General features: G+C 37.3%; 3 protein-coding genes across 3 annotated transcripts; 1 reads left to right on the forward strand and 2 right to left on the reverse strand.

Moving 5' to 3' along the window:
- The first annotated feature begins 162 nt into the window (after positions 1-162).
- Positions 163-6,853, forward strand: spout1 (SPOUT domain containing methyltransferase 1). The gene is made up of 12 exons (XM_034122976.1): positions 163-410; positions 494-533; positions 1,396-1,509; positions 1,590-1,749; positions 2,218-2,307; positions 2,383-2,432; positions 2,639-2,769; positions 5,021-5,093; positions 5,200-5,298; positions 5,800-5,902; positions 6,271-6,418; positions 6,556-6,853. The coding sequence occupies exons 1-12, from the start codon at positions 363-365 to the stop codon at positions 6,640-6,642; spliced, it is 1,143 nt and encodes a 380-aa protein (XP_033978867.1). The 5' UTR covers positions 163-362; the 3' UTR covers positions 6,643-6,853.
- A 601-nt stretch (positions 6,854-7,454) lies between these two features.
- st6galnac6 (ST6 (alpha-N-acetyl-neuraminyl-2,3-beta-galactosyl-1,3)-N-acetylgalactosaminide alpha-2,6-sialyltransferase 6) lies at positions 7,455-13,004 on the reverse strand. The gene is made up of 6 exons (XM_034122978.1): positions 12,915-13,004; positions 12,445-12,523; positions 11,950-12,144; positions 10,180-10,592; positions 9,420-9,527; positions 7,455-9,278 (listed from the first exon to the last, which is right to left on the reverse strand). The coding sequence occupies exons 2-6, from the start codon at positions 12,466-12,468 to the stop codon at positions 9,086-9,088; spliced, it is 933 nt and encodes a 310-aa protein (XP_033978869.1). The 5' UTR covers positions 12,469-12,523; positions 12,915-13,004; the 3' UTR covers positions 7,455-9,085.
- Positions 13,005-13,880: 876 nt separating this feature from the next.
- Positions 13,881-18,183, reverse strand: st6galnac4 (ST6 (alpha-N-acetyl-neuraminyl-2,3-beta-galactosyl-1,3)-N-acetylgalactosaminide alpha-2,6-sialyltransferase 4). Its single transcript, XM_034122980.1, has 5 exons — positions 17,863-18,183; positions 17,035-17,181; positions 16,038-16,447; positions 15,747-15,854; positions 13,881-15,658 (listed from the first exon to the last, which is right to left on the reverse strand). Exons 1-5 carry the CDS (start codon positions 17,872-17,874, stop codon positions 15,472-15,474), a joined length of 864 nt encoding a protein of 287 aa, XP_033978871.1. The 5' UTR covers positions 17,875-18,183; the 3' UTR covers positions 13,881-15,471.
- Positions 18,184-18,866: the final 683 nt, after the last annotated feature.

The following is an 18,866-nucleotide window of genomic DNA, read 5'->3' on the forward strand; positions in this document are numbered from 1 at the left end:
GATTTATGATTAGAAAATTATAAAAGTGTTTTAGGACGTGCCACTGTGGCACTCTATACATGTTTCAGCGGAAGAACATGTTAATTACATGTAGTTAATTTTTTGTACACAAGTCTTGTCTTTTTTTATTGAAAAATAGTTCCTAATCTCAATGAGACTACCTTGAGAATCAATAATAATAATGACGTTCAAGTTTTTACATTTTAATTGAAAACGATTATTGGTGGGTCTTAATTGTGGTATAACAAATTAAATATGGCAAAAACTAGTCTCAGCTGTTGAAATTCCACATCAGGCTTTTATTTTGAAATGTGTGTCGTGACCCGGATGTAAATAATCTTCACGTGTTGGTGCGTGTAAAAATGTCTACCGACGTCGCAGCGAAAAGACCCAAAATTGAGCCCTCTTTGGTACTTTCAAACTATTATATTACAATAAAGTATCACTTTAATTTTCTCCATGTTACTTATAATGTGTTGGTTATTTTTTACAGCCTGAGGACAAGGTGGACTGGAAGAAAAAGAAAGCAGATGGTGAGTACAGCTAGCTAGTTAGCTACATGCTAAAGCAGTTTAGTTTGATACACATGTTCAATTATAGTTCAACTGTTTAATCGCTATTAAGTTAAATTATATTTTAAAGTTGTTGTTATTTTAGAAAAAAAAATTGTCTACCTAACTCTACAATAAATAATTACGTATGATGTTTTACCATGTGTTTAGCCACTCCATTGATATATTGAATTTCTTTTTGGTAATTAATACTTTTAGGCATTGCACTTTTATTCAAATAGGCCTACTGTACTTTTGTACAGTTTTTAGGTATTTGTTCTTTATTCGACTATATTTTTTATATATATATTTATATATATATACATATATATATACTTCTACTCCACTACATTTGTTTTTTGTTTTGCTATTGTTCACTATCTATATCATTGTTAAGTTATAAATGAGTTACTGTAATACATTATCATTTAATAATTTACCCAACAGTAAGCATCAATAAAAGCAATAATACTTTCATATGTATTCTGGAACAAATGTTTCTGTGTAATGAATATGTTTACCTTTTGTATTTTAAATCTATTAAATAAGCACTTTTCCCTTAGTAAGATTTTAATTCAGGACTAGTAACAGAGTATCTTCACACTCTGGTATTGTTCCTTTTACAAATGTAATGGATCTGTATATGAATACTTCTTCCGCTTCTGCAGTAATAGTAGAAGTAGTCAACTCAGATTCAGTCACAAGTAGATATTGACATCTTCTCCATACTTATTTCAAATTGCCGCAAACCAAAAACCCCTTACACTCTCCATTCAGATATCCCCAGTCTGTCTACATGTGTCTTCATCGCTTACCAATATCATTAATTCTTCTTTAAAAACAGTAAAGGAGTCCAAGAAGCAAAGGAAAGAGGCCAAGCTGATCAAACAGTTGGATAAGCAGATAGAGCTCGAGTCTGCAGAGAAGGCAAAACATGAACAGAGCCAAGACAATAAAGGTAACCTTGTTATCACTTTTTATATTGTTATTCTACCTGTGAAAGGCCGCGTGCTGTAATGTGTGGTCTGTGTCCCTCAGGTCGGGCGTACACGGTGAGTGTGGCTCTGCCCGGCTCTGTGCTGGATAACGCTCAGTCCACGGAGCTCCGGACCTACCTGGCGGGACAGATCGCCAGAGCCTGTGTCGTGTTCTGTGCCGATGAGATCGTTGTGTTCGATGAATACGGAGAAGATGTCAAGTAAGTTAAATCAAGAGGTACAATATATCTGTGAACACCAAGCTGTAGAAATAAAAAATCATAATTTGATGCAATAGTGCTAAAAAATACCGTTTCCCATTAACCTACATTAGGAAAGACATCATTTTTTAAGTAAAGCAACTAGTCAGTACACGCACCATTCACTGCTTCTTATTCTTTTGACCATGGACGTGTACCGATTGGATCTCATGTTTATGAACGTGTGCTTGCCCCTTTATTAAATGCTTGTGTATTCATTCAATTCTACCTTTTATCTGTACAAATGTAAATGTCCCCTCTTTGGGATAAATAAAGGATTTTCGATTCTCATTAGTTCCTGAAAGTAGTAAAATACGCATATAGCCTAATAAGCATGTGTTTAGAATAGAGTTTTATCCCTACATACATGGTAATCACCCCAAAGCCACCAGAAAACCAATAGAAAATACTTGTTCTTTTCTTCCACAGGACCGTGGAAGGAGAATTTAAAGGTGTTGGTAAGAAAGGACAAGCTTGTATTCAGCTGGCCAGAATACTTCAGTACCTGGAATGTCCTCAGTAAGTAGTACACTTATTATAATCAGATCACCGCCATTTGATCAGATTCTGATTACTGCTTTTATTTTTACCCAGGTATCTGCGCAAGTGGTTTTTCCCAAAGCATCAAGATTTGCAGTATGCAGGTTAGAGTTCCAATTTCATTTACATGCATCAATCTGAGAAGACGCATTGAATATAAGAAGACACATTAATATAAGAAGAGACATTGAATATAAGAAGACACATTGAATATAAGAAGACACATTGAATATAAGAAGACACATTGAATATAAGAAGACACATTAATCTAAGATACATTTCTTGAAAGTAATTGCTCTTTTTTCTGCAGGTTTGCTGAACCCTTTAGACAGCCCTCACCACATGAGGATAGACGATGAGTCAGCGTATCGGGAAGGAATCGTCCTCGACCGGCCGAACAAACCAGGAAAAGGCTCTTTGGTCAACTGTGGGATGAGAAAGGTGAGCATGGTTAAATAGATAATAAGTAATAGAGAGATAATACAAAGTTACTGACATCATGTCATGTGGACAAAATGCACAATGAACTAATTAAAGATACATTTGACTGATATCGTCCAAATATTCAAATGTTGAATGACTTTCAGGGATGCAAACTTGTCACCTTTCGGCGAAATTCGCCGTTTTGATTCCAAAATAGGTAGTTTGTGTGATTCATGTAGATCTGCAATAAAAATATTTTTGGGGTATGGGGGGGGTCTGGGACCCGGAGTAATCTGCGGCCGCGAGCTGTTATGTGCCATCATGACACGCATGGTGTTCTTTTTTTATATATTATAATGAAGCGCGAGCACAAGTCTTCCTGCCTGTCAGCTCTGCTCATGGATGTATAATAAGGCTCTGCTGCTCCGGGATGAGGGTCTAGCTTCAGCAGCTACATTACCTACGGTGCGTTCGTTAATATTAACTGTGCGGTCCAGAGTCACTGTGGCACAGACTGGACCGCTGGTTAGAACGGGGTGTTCGGAGCAGCAGAGCGTGATGTGCACTGAAAAGTGTTTCTGTCGCAATATTATTTAATGAATCGTTGAGCTAGCTAACTAGCATACATTGTCACTATCTGCTAACGTTAGCTTTAGCCTTCGTTTTCAAATAGTTTCTTTCATAGCCTATAAACGGAGGTGGTATAAGTATCTTGTACTTGAGTAAAAGTAGAAGCACTCAGATCTTGTACTTGAGTAAAAGTTGAAGTACTCAGGTCTTGTACTTGAGTACAAGTAGAAGTACTCAGATCTTGTTCTTGAGTAAAAGTTGAAGTACTCAGGTCTTGTACTTGAGTACAAGTAGAAGTACTCAGATCTTGTTCTTGAGTAAAAGTAGAAGTACTCAGAGCTTGTACTTGAGTAAAAGTAGAAGTACCAGAGTGTAGGAATACTCTGTTACAGTAAAAGTCCTGCATTCAAAATGTTCCTCAAGTGAAAGTAGAAAAGTATTATCATCAAAATATAGTTAAAGTAGCAACAGCAAAAGTAGTCATTGTGCAGATTGGTCCATTTCAGAATAATATATATGATATGTTTTATAATGATTGATCATTAAAGTGTTATCAAAGCTGGTAAAGGTGCAGCTAGTTTGAATGACTTTGTATACTGCAGGGTAGCTTGTGAATTTACTCCAGGTGGAACTAAAGTCTGATTTAAGACTTGATCATATTTCACATCATTCATCCACATCTGTGAAGTAACTAAAGGTATTAAATACACTAGTGGAGGAAAAGTACACCATTTACCTCTGAACTGTAGTGGAGAAGAAGAACAAAGTAGCAAAACATTGAAATACTTAAATAAAGTACAAGTATCTCAAAATTGTACCCAAGTATAGTACTTGTTGAGTTTATGAACTTAGTTACTTTACACCACTGGCTATAAAGATAGAAAGACAGCCTTGCACAGGCATGAAAATACATTTTCAAAATGCTCAACAGTCCTGCCAAAATTATAAACTGACTGCTACACAATTAAAATAAATGCTTTTATACATTTCTATTAGATGTGACTCTTTGGCGTTTCTGTTATTATTAACTGCTGCTTTAGTTGTTCTGACTGCTAAAATCCTCTGTTATTCCTCATTTTAAAGCCGATATTCCGTGGGGTCGGGGGGCTCGGATCCTTGTCACCTTTTTCATACCTGATGAGTTTGCATCCCTGGACTTTGCTCATGATAACCGTGTAGTGAAAGTCTGTACATGCTTTGGCTGATCTTGTTATGACTGTGATTGGTTTATGACTGTTTGAAGTTGTCTGTAACTGTCCTGCTGCCAGGACTCTCTGGGAAAAGAGGTTTTTAATCTCAATGAGACCTATCCTGGTAAAATAAATAAATATAGAAAGTAGGCTATAAATAACGATTTTGTTCTGATTTACAAAAAAAAGGTATTCTTTAGATTCATTTCATATTCTAACATTTGAAAATATAATAATATAACTTGAAGTTTCTCAGAGCTCAAAGTGATGTCTCGATATCCCTTTTTTTTTTACAACCGCAGAAAAACCCAAATATATTGGGTTTTATAGTTTACTATTATAAAGACAAAGAAAAACATAAAATATTGACATTTAAGAGAAAATAGGGAATTGGTGTGTTTCTGTGCTTCAAGAGATGGCCCAAACTATAAAATAATAATCTAAATAATTACCTATTATTATCATTCTGATTCTGCCATAGACTGATTGCCTTCCTTCTGCTCCTACAGGAGGTTCGTATTGACAAACAGCTGCAGTCTGGACTCCGAGTCACAGTGAAGCTCAATAAGAAACAGAGCAATGGTAACAAGACATTTTATTATTTTATATATGTTCTCTCTTAAAGTCCCCATGCGCTCTGGATTCTGCCACCATCAGCTCAGTGTGTCTTCCTGTGTCTCCTCCTCAGAGAGTAAGATGTATAAAGGAGCGGTGGTCGCTCCTCACCTCCCCCGCACTGAAGGAGGTCTGTACTGGGGGTACAGCGTCCGCCTGGCATCCTGTCTCAGTACGTTTCTTATTCCTGTGATCAACTGCTATTATGCCCTAAATCAATTTCTAACATCTTAAACCATTTTAATCTGAATAGCTAGGCCAGTCATGTTTTTTAACGTTATCAGCTTAGAGTGCGATAACCACCATCATTTGTACATTATCGACTATTCTTCCACAGCTCGGGTTAAGGAACATTTTATATTTGAGCCGGATGGTAGAGGCGTGTTGTAGCTAATATGTTGTTATTTGCACTTTCTGTAAACAAATGTCCTTTTTTGACAAACGGCTTGCATCATTATGCCTGTTTCGGATGGAAAGACTATGCAAATGGTTAATACTTGTTTTATCATTTTTAAAGATTCCAAGATTTTTTAGTTTTGGTTGTTTTAATTTATCAAGACAGGCCGGACCTAGCTTTTTCATCCACACAACCTACTAATTTGTGTACTAATCCAGTATGAGTATCTAGCATGCTGTGACTGCTTGATCCATTGCTGTTGGTTTGGTAATGCAGGTGCAGTATTTACTGAAAGTCCGTATGAGGATGGATACGACCTGACTATTGGAACATCAGAGAGAGGCAACAACATGGACCAATCAACACTCTCACCATTCAAGTAGGTTCAGAAACAATAGGATAACTTTCGCCAAATTCACTCTCAACGAAGCAGCAAACGTGCGGCATTCAACAGTAATTATTAAAAGTTCAACTTTTAAGGCACATTTTTGGCCAGAGATTTCCTACAGCTAATTTGTTAATGGACTCTTATTTACTCTATGTTGACCTGTGCTACAAATAATTGTTTTAGCTTGATGCACATAAATAGTCTTCTGGCTGCACACAGTAGTTTAATATCTCCTTTTGAAATGTAGTGGGGTAGAAGTTTAAAGCAGGATAAACCCACTTTCCACCACCACATTCTAAGTCTTCTTATAACAATAATGGTGTTTTGTTAGTTTAAATTGAGTTTTTCCCACTTTGTAGGCATCTTTTAGTCGTTTTTGGAGGTCTTCAGGGTCTGGAGGCCAGTGTAGATACGGACCAAAACCTGGAAGTGACGGACCCGAGTGTTTTGTTTGACCTTTACCTCAACACATGCCCCGACCAGGGCAGCAGGACCATTCGCACAGAGGTCAGGGCTCCTTAAATGACATATTTGATTAACCTTTGTGAGACAAAATAGATTTACACTCTTTGTACAAGCAAATACCTTATTCATTTGGATGCACACCACGTGTTAATTTAAATTGCTTATCTTCTTTTCAACAGGAGGCAATTTTAGTTACCATGGCGGGGCTGAGACAGAAGATCACAGCTGCATTTTCAGATGTTTCCGGCGGTTCATTAAAGATTTAATGAAGAAAGGAAGTGAGCGAAGGCTGGCAGACGTTTTATAATGACCATCAAGTTGTACTTTTTCCATTATCAGTGCTGTAGTGTTGCTTACTGTAAAACAGATGTTATTTCAAACATTCAAAATCATTGTTCTTCATTCTGTATGTCTTTGTTTGTAAATGGCTCAACATATTGTACATATTGAAATACAAAAACTATCCACAAGCTTCAACTGACTTGTATTGTATTTTTCAAAGCATAATATGACTCTCGCAACAGTACTTTCAATGAAAAACAGTGTTGAGATGGCACAACATGTACAGATAAATGTACGGAGGCAGACAGGTGCAAACGCGCTACAACGGCCCAAAAACACTCAGCAACTTCATAATCCCTGAGCGCTCCGTCCCAGCTGTGTGCGTCACTTTTTAGTGTCCCCAGGTTTCCTTTGAGTTTTGAGCTTCTTGCAGCGTTTTTCTATTGCAGTTTTGTATATGCAGCGCTTTTAGTAAACGCTGCGCATGTGATGTCAAGTTGGTGAGATGTTTCTTCGTTTGGATGTGTTTTGGCAAATTAGTGTTTTTATATTTGCATCGTTTCTAAAGCTGCAGCGTGTTTTTCCAAGTAGAAATGTTTTGTGCCGTTGTTTTGCATTTTCACCTGTTGAACTAAATGGCACAGAATATTTTCATCAATGAGTCTGCTTCAGGTTTGTAAGCAGTTAATCCAACAGATTGTGTAACAGATGTGATTACTTTCCAGTTGCCATGCATGCTACGTGCATTAATCTACCCATATGTATTGGCATTTTATTCTCATAAATACAAAAAAAGCCAGGCAAATATTTCATTTTAATACCAGGTTTGCACAGGAATTGCAGTATGCGTTTGTTGTTCTGAGTATTTGTGGATTAGCTTGATATACACTCAGTTCCCACATAATTAGGTACATGTGGCAATACATAGTTTGATACAACTCCTGCAATAAATAATACCTTCATAAATGTTCAGTTTTTAACTTTTAGAATAGTAGTAATACAATATTTTGAGGCCTGTATTGTTGTGCTGCTGAATTGCATCGGTTTAATTAACGTTTATTATACTTAGTTTTTCCTTATTTATATAACTTGGGTGTCTTAGCTATTGAATGTTTTTGCATTATATGCAATATAGACATTTTGTAGTAATAGTAATATCTTGATATATTTCGCAGGCAATTTAATATCGGTAAAGTAGCAGCAGTTGATGTGGATTATGTATTTTTTCCAACAAATAACCTTCCAAAAAAACCCAACTATACTGGCTTCTGATCAAGCACATTGCTCCCTTAAAGATGAAGGAACACTTTGTTTGCAAAAGGCATCACAGTTTTAGATATTGCACCCTTCTCTGCATCCTGTTTAGTTTAGTCATGTTTAGTTGAATCGTGCATTCCTAAGAGCAACATACTGATATATATAACACGATCATGATGCATTTTGTGAATTTAAGATGCATGCGCTGAAATGCCACTGAGGTAAAAAGGTCATGAGGCATCAACTTTAACTCTGAATCAAATCAACAGCAAAAATGTTACAATGAAGTACTACATTAGACAAATCCAGGATATGACAACTTCTTTAAGATTGGAAAAAACTCATCTTAGTATAAGACCTAAGTATTCTGTGAAAGTGGCAATCAGTATCTGGAGAATAGATTTGTGTGCCACATAATTTCAAGAGCCTTAATGTGTCCTATCAATATAATCAAAACATATTTGTGTCTGTTCTAAGTTTAAAGGGGCCCTATTTTGCTTCATTTTCAGGTTCATATTTGTATTTATTGCCTGTGTGTCAAACGTATGAAGAAATGATTCTAGCTAAAATAATCAAAAAGTATAATGGTCCTGTACGTCATATTGCTCCCATACTAAATGTGAATATACTGAAATGTACATGCCGATGAAATGGTTTAGTTGAATCTGACTGCAGTTACTGTAGTTTCACATTTGTATAATAGACGGTTGATGTAGAGTTTTGTAGTCTATATAGTTGTGTTTCATGAGAATGCTTGCTTATATAATCCCCCCTGAGCATGGGAAACACAAGTGCATTTTCAATAACAAAAATATTAGAAACATGTAAAAATTCCTCTTTAAATTCAATTTCTTCTCTATTTACAAAAACACCTGTCGGACGGCCACCACGTCAATGTGGGATTTACACAATATATTATTTCCTCTCCATTATTTCCTCTCATTTGGTCCAAACGCTTTTGACCAAAAGATTCTTCGTCCTCTTGGCGTTTTCATGATTATGTGGCTTCATGAGGGCTCATTCTCTCAAGCAGGCCACTGTGATTATGTGGCTTCATGAGGGCTCATTCTCTCAAGCAGGCCACTGTGATTATGTGGCTTCATCAGGGCTTATTCTCTCAAGCAGGCCACTGTGAGTGTGTATATTTCTCTCTCTCTTTCCCACTAAAGTCTAAACCCATTTGGGGTGAGAGAAGGTGATGTTGTACTGCTTCGCCCAGCGGCCAAACACTTGTTTCTCCGTGATGAAGCGATGGTGGTTCCCTCTGCGCCCCCCCTCATGCTGCAGGTACGTGACACACTCATCCGGCCCCCTGGGCTTGTAGTAGTGGTAGGGCATCTTTTTGGCTGGAGGTTTAAATTTTCTAGAAAAATGTAAGGTTTTATTAATGAGTTGAACAACCAGATTATTAGTGATTTTCTAATTGTGAAGCAAGTTGCTTTAAAAAGTTTGATGTTGTTATAGAGGACAAGAATGTGCATGTTTTTAACAACAATGTACTTACCCACAGTGATTGGGTGGGACCATCCCATACACTTTGATACTATCACAAAGCTCGATGGCAATGACCATAGTGAACCAGCCTGTGCTCAGCCAGGAGTGAGATTTTTGTCTGAGCAGAAGAAAACAGCAAAACAATCTGTTAGTGAAATCTAGGGGGGCTGGAAAAGATATATACCACCATTTTTTGACCAAATACCTCTATCAATATCGCAATGATATTGTAGGGTTGTTCATTGATGCGTTCACAACAAATGACACAATGACAATTTTTATAATAATCAATAATCATCAATAATAGCAAATTAATTACTTAAAAACCTCAAAAAAGTTGCAAAAATAATATTTAGAATTGCAATATAATGAGAAACCTCCTCAAAACATGACATAATAGTGCAAAAATAATGACTTGGTATCTCAAAACAAGGAGACACTTTCACCAAATATCGTAAAAAATAATCTTCGTATTAAGCCATTAAAAGACATCCATCCAAATAGCAAAATAATGATTTAATTTCACCAAATATTGACTAGAAATTGCAAAACAACAACTTAGTTTCTCAAATAATGGGAAACATCTTTCAAATAATGACTGAATTTAGCAAAAATAATGACTTCGTATTAAGCCAGAATAGAAAACACTTACGATAATACAATTTGCAACATCTCTGACAAAATGCAGTCTCATATCATGTTCTGGATAATGTATCTGACTCTACAATAACCCACATGAAACCTGATCCCTCTGCTCAGTGAACCCTCACCTGTCCCGCCCGGTCTCCCGGTGAAACAGGCTGTCGAAGCGGCGCATCTTGCTGGCGGTGATGCTGAAGCAGGACATGTTGCTGTAGGTGGTGCTGACCCTCTGGATCAGCCGGTACAGGGTCCCTTTGGCGTCCTTCCCCATCTTGTTGGGGGGTCCCCAGAAGATGATCACGGGGCTGCTGTCGGGCCTGTGCAGGAACTCGCTGGGCCTGCGGACCACCCTGAACACGCTGGAGTGGGCCACCACCCTCAGAGAGGTCTGGTTCCCCACGTCCGCCTCGAAGCCCAGCGTGGGGGCGTCGTTCATCCGGATCACACACTGCGCCCGGTCGATCTCCGCTCCGGCTCGACTCCCCAGGACGTGGCTGGAGCTCGTCACCAGAGCACAGCTGCCACAGCGCAGGCTCATCGTCTGACGGGAAGAGACACAAGAGTGGATCAACTTATAGTTTAGCAAAATATCGACTTAATGACACAAAAAATGATGAAGAACCTCAAAAATAATGAGAAACTTTCTCAGAAATAACTAAGTATTGCACAATATTTTGAATTTGTGGCATTAATTAATGCATTTTTATTGCAAAAATAATGACTTAGTGTTGAAAAATAATTACTTAAAGGTGGGGTAGGTAAGTTTGAGAAACCGGCTCGAGATACACTTTTTGTTATATTCCATGGAATGCTCTTAACATCCCGATAGCAATGAATATCTTAAGAAAAATCTGTTGGAATCTGTGGAAGCAGTAGTACTGTAAAAAGCACGACCAATCATTTTAGCCGGCCCGGCTAAAATAACTGGATGGCCGACCTGCCTGTCAGCCTTCCATCTGTGCACAAACTTATCCCATGCCCTCATTGGTCATGTGCGCGTTCGTGTGTGTTGGAGGAGGGGCTCTGTAAGGAAGTGGCAGATTTGTTCCGGTTGTGTATTTTCAAATTCTAGCGCACTCGAGCTGGTTTCTCCAAAATTACCTACCCCACCTTTAATATTGCAAAAAAAAACTTGTATCATCTTAATAATGACATAGTATCTCAAATAACTAAATATTGCAAAGTATAAAAAAAAAGAAATGTCTTAGAATCTCAAAAACAGAAACCTACTCAAAATATGACTTAGTTTCTCAAATAATAGAAAAACTTCCTCAAATAATGACTTAGTATTTCAAATAATAGAACACTTAATAACTAAGTATCTCAGATGTTTTCGTTTTGTTTTGCAAAATGACTTAATATTGCAAAATAATAACTAAGTATCTCAAAATAATGAGTAACTGTTCCCAAAAAGAACTTTAAATAACTCTTTGTGTTGAAATACTAAGTCATTGTTTGGAGAACAATTGTTTTTGCAGTGCTCAGCTGGCTTCTTATAGCTTCATATTTGTATTTTAAATTGGTTGACATAAGTTGTTGTGTGTTATGAGATATGATAAATGAAAGCAGAATGCAGCTGGTTTGGAGAGGAACAGTTCACCTTCTATTTCACAGTGTTTACTTTGAGTGACTCCTCTCTTACAGTTCTTGATTTTGAATAATCCCCTGTAATGTTTTACATAATCTGCAGCTGCCCACTGTTTAGGAAGTCTGTGCGTCTTTCCTTTGTTGAATAATGCACCACATCCTTTTTGTATCTTTACTGACTTCCTGAGTTTTGAAGTTAATGCTCCGTGCAGCAGCAACATTTCCCTTCTTTTGCATTCTTCACTGATACTTATTGTGGATTTCCACGTCATAAAACACATTTCTTTGTCCGTGCATGAGCTGTTGAGTACCTTGTTCCCATGGAATGGCACATATCCGTCTTTCCCAGACCACTTCTTCAGATCTGTGGCCTTGATGGCCTTATTTATAGCCAGATGTAGCGGAGAGTAGATGTTATCGTTGACATTGTTGGAGCCATAGAGGATGAGGAGTGTCATCAGGACGAAGATGGCTGCGAAGATCACCAGCCTGTGGCTCTGCTGCCCCTGAGGAGTAAACAACAGAGTTAACTTAGTGTCATCTAAAACTTCATTTGACCGAAAAAAAATTATCAACACTATGCTTCTGCTCCACTGGTTCCAGAGGGAATTATTTGATTGTTTTGTCAACAATTCTTTTTAAAAGCTGTAATTAATTTAGGAGTTTACATTTTACAAAGAGAACAATTTGGAGCTTATTAAATATAATGTATTTTGTAAGATAAACTAATCAACACTATAGGCCTACTGTAAAAAAAAGTCTCACTATGGTTTCAACTTGGTCTGAGGGCCACACCCTGCTCTTACCTTTGCACTGAGCTTGAGCCCCATGCTGTCAGATCAGGCTGTGTTCCAACACACTGCCAGTGACTGTCTGTCATCATATCTGAAATATGGACAAACATGAAATGCTGCTACATTCAAATCCAATCATGCAAACATGAGTCCACCGTTGCCCTAACACTACATTATTCAGTATTATGGCGATGCTCCAACAAAAACATGCAGTTATTCACTTAATGTATGCTAATTGCAGTACAAATCCTATACAAATCTATATGTTACATGCTTTTACCTTAAACCCCATTAATACAAGGCAATTATTATATTGTAGAAGAAAAGGAAACATCATACGCAGCCATATTTCCCAGCGGCTGTTGACGAACATGCACTGAGATGATTTTAGTTTTAAACAACACCCCGCTGATAGGATTAAATATGATCCGCAGCGACATGTCCCATGTCCGATGGACAGCTGTCTTTAATCCGCACTTTACCGTCTCATGCTCCCGGTGTGTCTCCGTGTGTGATGTCTCTCTGCTCTGCCTCGCGCCCCCATCTTCCTGCGCCACTAGCTGACGTCATCATCACGTATCTCACTGCAGCAGTGTGTGGATTTTTAGTTAAAGAAAATATAATCACATTATATGTATTGTTATAAACATGCAAAAATGTTCACACTAAGGGTACACAGAATAAGTAACAATATTAAAAGAAAAGACAAATACATAATAACTAAAGGTGATACAGATTCAAGGAATACAAAAGAGTTGTTTCATGTTTCACACAGAGGGTACACAGAATAGGTCAACATATAAAACAAATCATAAGATAATACAACTCTAAGAAAAGTTGATACAGATTACAAATATTTTTTAAATATTGCCTTCTTATTCATATTTATTTTTGTATTCATGGTGCCATTATGATGTATAGTCCAACATTTGGTATAAAGTCCGTCTATTCTTATGGATGTGGAATGTTCCTATAAATAAAATTAACTGTTTATAAAACATTCATTTTTCTTTTCCATCACCTTGAAAGTATATACAAATATATTTAGCGTGTAAGTGTCTGTATATAGGCTCAAAACATTAGCATTCATTTTCAAACATCTACTAAACCCTTGGTTTGCATCAAAATTAGAAAATGAATGCAATTTTAAGGCACATTTGACATAAACCTGTACGAAAAATGAAATGGAATATGAAAATAATCCATTAAAAATACTGTAAATTAGTATAATAATTGACTAACTGACTACATTATTAATGATGGAATATGGTCCAATAATAAGAGTTATATTTTCAGTATATAACGTACTTTATGAAAGTGTAGACCCTACATAGTCTCCTCAGTGAAAACAGCTTGTCCTTAAACTGAACTCATGATACAATTCAAAATGTCTGAAATAAAGACTTCTTGTCTTTAACCTCATACAAAGACAAGCTCTCACACACACAGACTGTCAGCAGATTTATTCACATTTACACCAATATCTGCAGTAACCAGTGGTTTAGTTTACATTCAGGTTTGTACTTTGTACACCTCACAACACAAGTCTACTTAACACAAATCATCAATAAAACGTTTTAATTCAAACAACTCCTGTCTGAAATGTACCTTACAGAAGAACACAGTAGTTTGCACAGTAGTATAAGTACTATTATGGTCTTTGGAATTGGTCACAAATAAGCGTTATGTGACTGAAAAGGCAGCGCTATGTTTTTCACTGTAAACAACCAGCAGAATATATAAAGGGTGAAGGTGGATGTAACTCATGTTGTGTTTATGGTAGTGGACCAATTACATTCAAAGTTTCAAAAGACACTAAACTGGGTCTCCATACCCCTGAAACACAGATAATACACACCAAGCACAACGATCCGTTTGTGTGTACTATCCATTTAATACTGTTTGTTGGCCATTTATTGTAAACTATCTGTGAAGAGTAACCTCTGCAGAAACATGTACTGCTCGTCAGTTACATAGAGCCGCTGTGTCCTGTCACTGGTGTTAATTGCAAAATCTCTCTTTGGGTTAAAACGGCACTGTGGAAATATATAGACACTGCTCACAAAATGCAAGTTAAATTAAAAGCTTACGACTTAAAGCATTAAAACACTGAAACTATGTGCACTTAAGGCAAGTTGCAAGTACAATTTGAACAGTTTTGAAGCGCATTTAAGGTACCAAAACCAACTGTGTTTCATACTTTAATAGCTGTTGTCACATTAACATTGTTTTAAATGAAAGTTTACAGAATTATTTTTAAATTCTGAATTTTCTGTGTAATATTACGTGTGACTTTCACAACTAATTGTGCAGTTGAAACACCACATTAAGTTTTAAATTCAAATTCAAGCATATACCTAGCATTGAAAATTAGCAACTTCTTTGGGAATGAATCATCTTTGAGATCATTATTTAGGCAAACATTTAAAAAACCTCTCCAGTTCCAGTTAACAATTGTCTTTGTTTTCTGCTTTTCTTGGTCTTTTATGACTGTAAATTGACCAAAGTCATTTCAAATGTAAACTTGAGTTCTGGTACAATGTGCTTCTGTTGACCTTTTTTAAAAACAATTTTTAGACAATTTTGACCAAAACATGAAACGATTAATTGAGATAATAAGTGCCAGATTAATCAAAAGCTGTAGCCCTAAACAATACACTTCCTGTTTCCTAGAGTAGAGGTGCAAGTTGAAGCTGCAGCATACAAAAACGTTTTGCAATATTAAATAAAAAGTCAAGGCACAGGTATGACGAAATGAAAACTGTAAGCTTTGGTATAGACTGGTTTTAGTATCTAGTTTAGTGGCTTAGTTTTTGTTATCAGTTTCTATACTGATATATGGCTATACATAACGGTAAGTAATACTGAGAGTGGGTTACCAGTTCAATGCCGGGACATCTTGAGCATTATTTCATATTTATGGCTAATAATAGTATCCACTATCAAATGGAACTTTTAGTGGTAAAAATGCAACATTTTAGAAAACAATCTTCAGCAAGGAAGATTAAAAGCCAGCAAAAGTCATCTTTAAGATCTTTTTTAGAGGCTCCATGAGGGGTGTTTAAACTCCATTTTGTGCCGTGTTGCCCATTTGGCGTAGATGGCCTTCTCGGTGATGAAGCGATGACCCCCCCGCTGCGTGTTCTCGTGGACCTTGTACATCCGACACTCATCCACTCGGTTCCTCTCGTAGTAATGGTAAGGAACAGTGCTGTGATTGGCTCGACTGTCGGGAGGAGTACACAGGTCATTTAGGATATGTAGAATAAGATGAAGCTCCAGTATTGATCATACAAGAATGCAAAATGTCTCACCTGCAGTAGTTATTATCAATCATTCCATAAACACGGACGCTGTCACACATATCTAAAGCCAGAATCATGGTGAAGAATCCGGTGCTGAGAAACGCCCCGGTCTTCATTCTTAAAAGACCCGTAAATGAACATAATAAAAACCTAAAACAAAGGCTAATCATTTACTTATGTCAGGTAAATTCATTGCAGGTGTGAGAATATTAATGATCGGTTCAAAATAATGTTAAAAACAATTATCTCCAATCAAATAACATACATTTTTTGGACTGAGACATCAAACTCATTCTGTACCTGTTCTTTCCTGTTTCATTCTGAAACACACTGTCACAGTACTGGATCTTTTCCCTGGTCACAGCGTACAGTTTGACTTTTGGATACTTCTCGGCCATCTTCAGCAGAGAATTAAAGACCCTTCCTTTCCCGTCCTGCCTCATGTTCCTCTCAGGACCCCAGAACACGTACGTGGTGTCGGCCGACTGCTGGAAATATTGGCGCTCGTTTTTTACCAGCAGGGGAACACTGGTGTGAGAGACGACCCGGACGCTGGTGCGACCCCCCACGTCTCTCTCGTAGCCCCCCGTGGGGGCATTGTTCATTCGGATCACACATGGCACTTTGTCGATCTCTTCTCCAGCGCCGGCTCCGATCATCTGACCCGAGCTGGAGACCAAGGCACACTGGCTGCAGTGCATGTAGAGGAACTGTTGAGGACCAGGACAGGATAATCAAAATTAGAAGTCCTATTTACAGTGACAACAGCAGATAGACAGCACAAATGAAAGGCAAAACAAAATTAAGTATAAAATCAAATAAAAATACATCCATGGTAAACAAATTGGTGGCAGTGTTATGAAAGAAAGTGAAGTATCAGTAAGTGAAAAAAAACAATACAACCTAAAACATTTGTTTTAGATTTACATATTAAGTAAATTCATTGACATAAATCTCATCTACTACTAGCATATCTCAGTATTTATTCTGCCAGAATTACATCTGTATGAATATTTCTGACAATGAGACCAAGCCTGTGACTTGTTGTCATGGTTAAAGAAGGACTCAGATAATTTTCTTAAGTACAAGTACTATTACTACACTGTACATCTGTAAACACTGGAGACATGTGATCGGCAGGATTGATTTTGAGACCGAGTTCCAACCGGCAGCTTGGCAGGGGTTTCCTTTTTTTAATAGTCTGTGGATGTGCGTCTCAGAACTAACAAAACGAGCTATGACTTGGACTAAGACCCTAACGGATGTATTTTGTGAGTGATGTATTTTGTCCTCTCACCTGGTCCTTCTTGCTGGGGCCGATCCTCCTGTAGCCCTGGAGCCCGTGGCCCCGCAGGGCCGTCGTCGGACCGTCCTGTGTGAGTACATGCCAAAACCAGATCAAGAGAGGAAGGCTCAGGCTGAGCAGGCCGAGCCAGCGGAGCATCTGAGGGGACGAGAGGGAACGTGTTGAGGAGGTTCATCTGGAAGGAGCCTACCGGACATCCAGCTCATGTTTCCATACAAGAAGTACTCAGATCTTTCACTTAAGGCCTTAAAGTAGGCTAGTAATTATCACAATGTAGAAATACTCTGTTAATTAGTTAAATAAGTAAATGTACAAACGCATTGTACTCAAAATGTACATAAATGACAACAAAAATCGTCACTTTCATGCAAAAATATTTCAGATGATTCGATTTGCAGCTTTTTTTGATAATTATTTTTCTCTTACAAAAGTGAGACAAAACAACCATAGGGCATGTTATTCGGAGGTCATTTATTTTTCTCTTTCTGATTAACAAAATAAAAATGACAAATTATGGTATGCTACAGTATTATTAGAATGTATGCATTAGTGTGTAAGCATCACTAATACTGCAGCTGCAAGGTGGAGCTCATTATAATTACTTAATACTGTTTAGTATTAAAATAAACTAGTACAATTAAAATTGTCAGATAAATATTGTGCAGTAAAAAGTACAATATTGGCTTACAGTAGTAGAAATACTCCTATAAGGAGAACAAGTAAACACTGGCACACCTTACAATTGTACACTATCTGCAATATATTCAGTAAGTGTTCTTTGTTTTGAGTACACACATACATTAAATAACCGGCTTGTACCTGATATTTCATATTAAGGCCCAGGCTGCGAAAGCTCCGCTCCAGAGAGCCCTAGCGAACTCATTTTCGCAGCCGATTAACTCGAGGCAGAAGCGGCGAGAAAGACAAGCCTATCCGCGGAGGAGTCATGATCAAACGGATTCATATTTACAGATTTTAATGGCCGCTCCCGGTCTATTTTCCACTACAAGATCCTTTTCTTGTCGGGTTAACCTTCATCCCCTGGCAGATAAACACTTTCACTACTGTTGTTTAATCGATTGCATGTTGACTTAAAATACGTCCAGTTTTTTTACCGTTATCTCTCATTACAGGGCCTGCCTGATAAACATTTTCTCTGTGTAGAACAAGGCTTCCGGGCCGACCTTTCAAAATAAAAGTGTCATCTGAGCACATAAAACAACGAAATACTCAGGCAGGCACATATTAAATACATTTACAACAACGTAGCCTACAATTATACATTTATAATATGTATTATATATTTACAATAAAACTTCATGCTCTTATTAATAACCACAAATACCTAAATATCCTTTGCTAACAACAGTATGAATACACTCTGTAGATATTTGTACTTATAATCATGCATATGCATTTACAACATTTCTGTTTGCATACTCTCACCTTTTTATACATATTTAATAAGCATTGTCAAACATTAGTCTCAGATAAAAACACCCAGCCAGATAATCACATGCCTGCCATTCACTGGCATTGCATGTACAGTTACAGTTATGTTTCGTGTACATCTCAAAACATGTGTAACATGTAATTGTATATGATATTATATTAGGGTATGTTTTATGCTTTCATATAATTTTAAATTACATTTGATTGTATGTTTTGAAAAATACATGTGGTCAACTTTCCGACAGTTTACCTTGTGAGTTTTATGTTCATTCAGGCATGATGCTCTTTGATCTATGATTTGATTGGTCTTTTAAAAAACGTATCCCGCCTCCCTTCCATCCGATTGGCCAAGAAAAAAAGCGAACCTCTAT

The sequence above is a fragment of the Trematomus bernacchii genome, unplaced genomic scaffold (assembly GCF_902827165.1).
Source record: "Trematomus bernacchii unplaced genomic scaffold, fTreBer1.1, whole genome shotgun sequence".
NCBI lineage: Eukaryota > Metazoa > Chordata > Actinopteri > Perciformes > Nototheniidae > Trematomus > Trematomus bernacchii.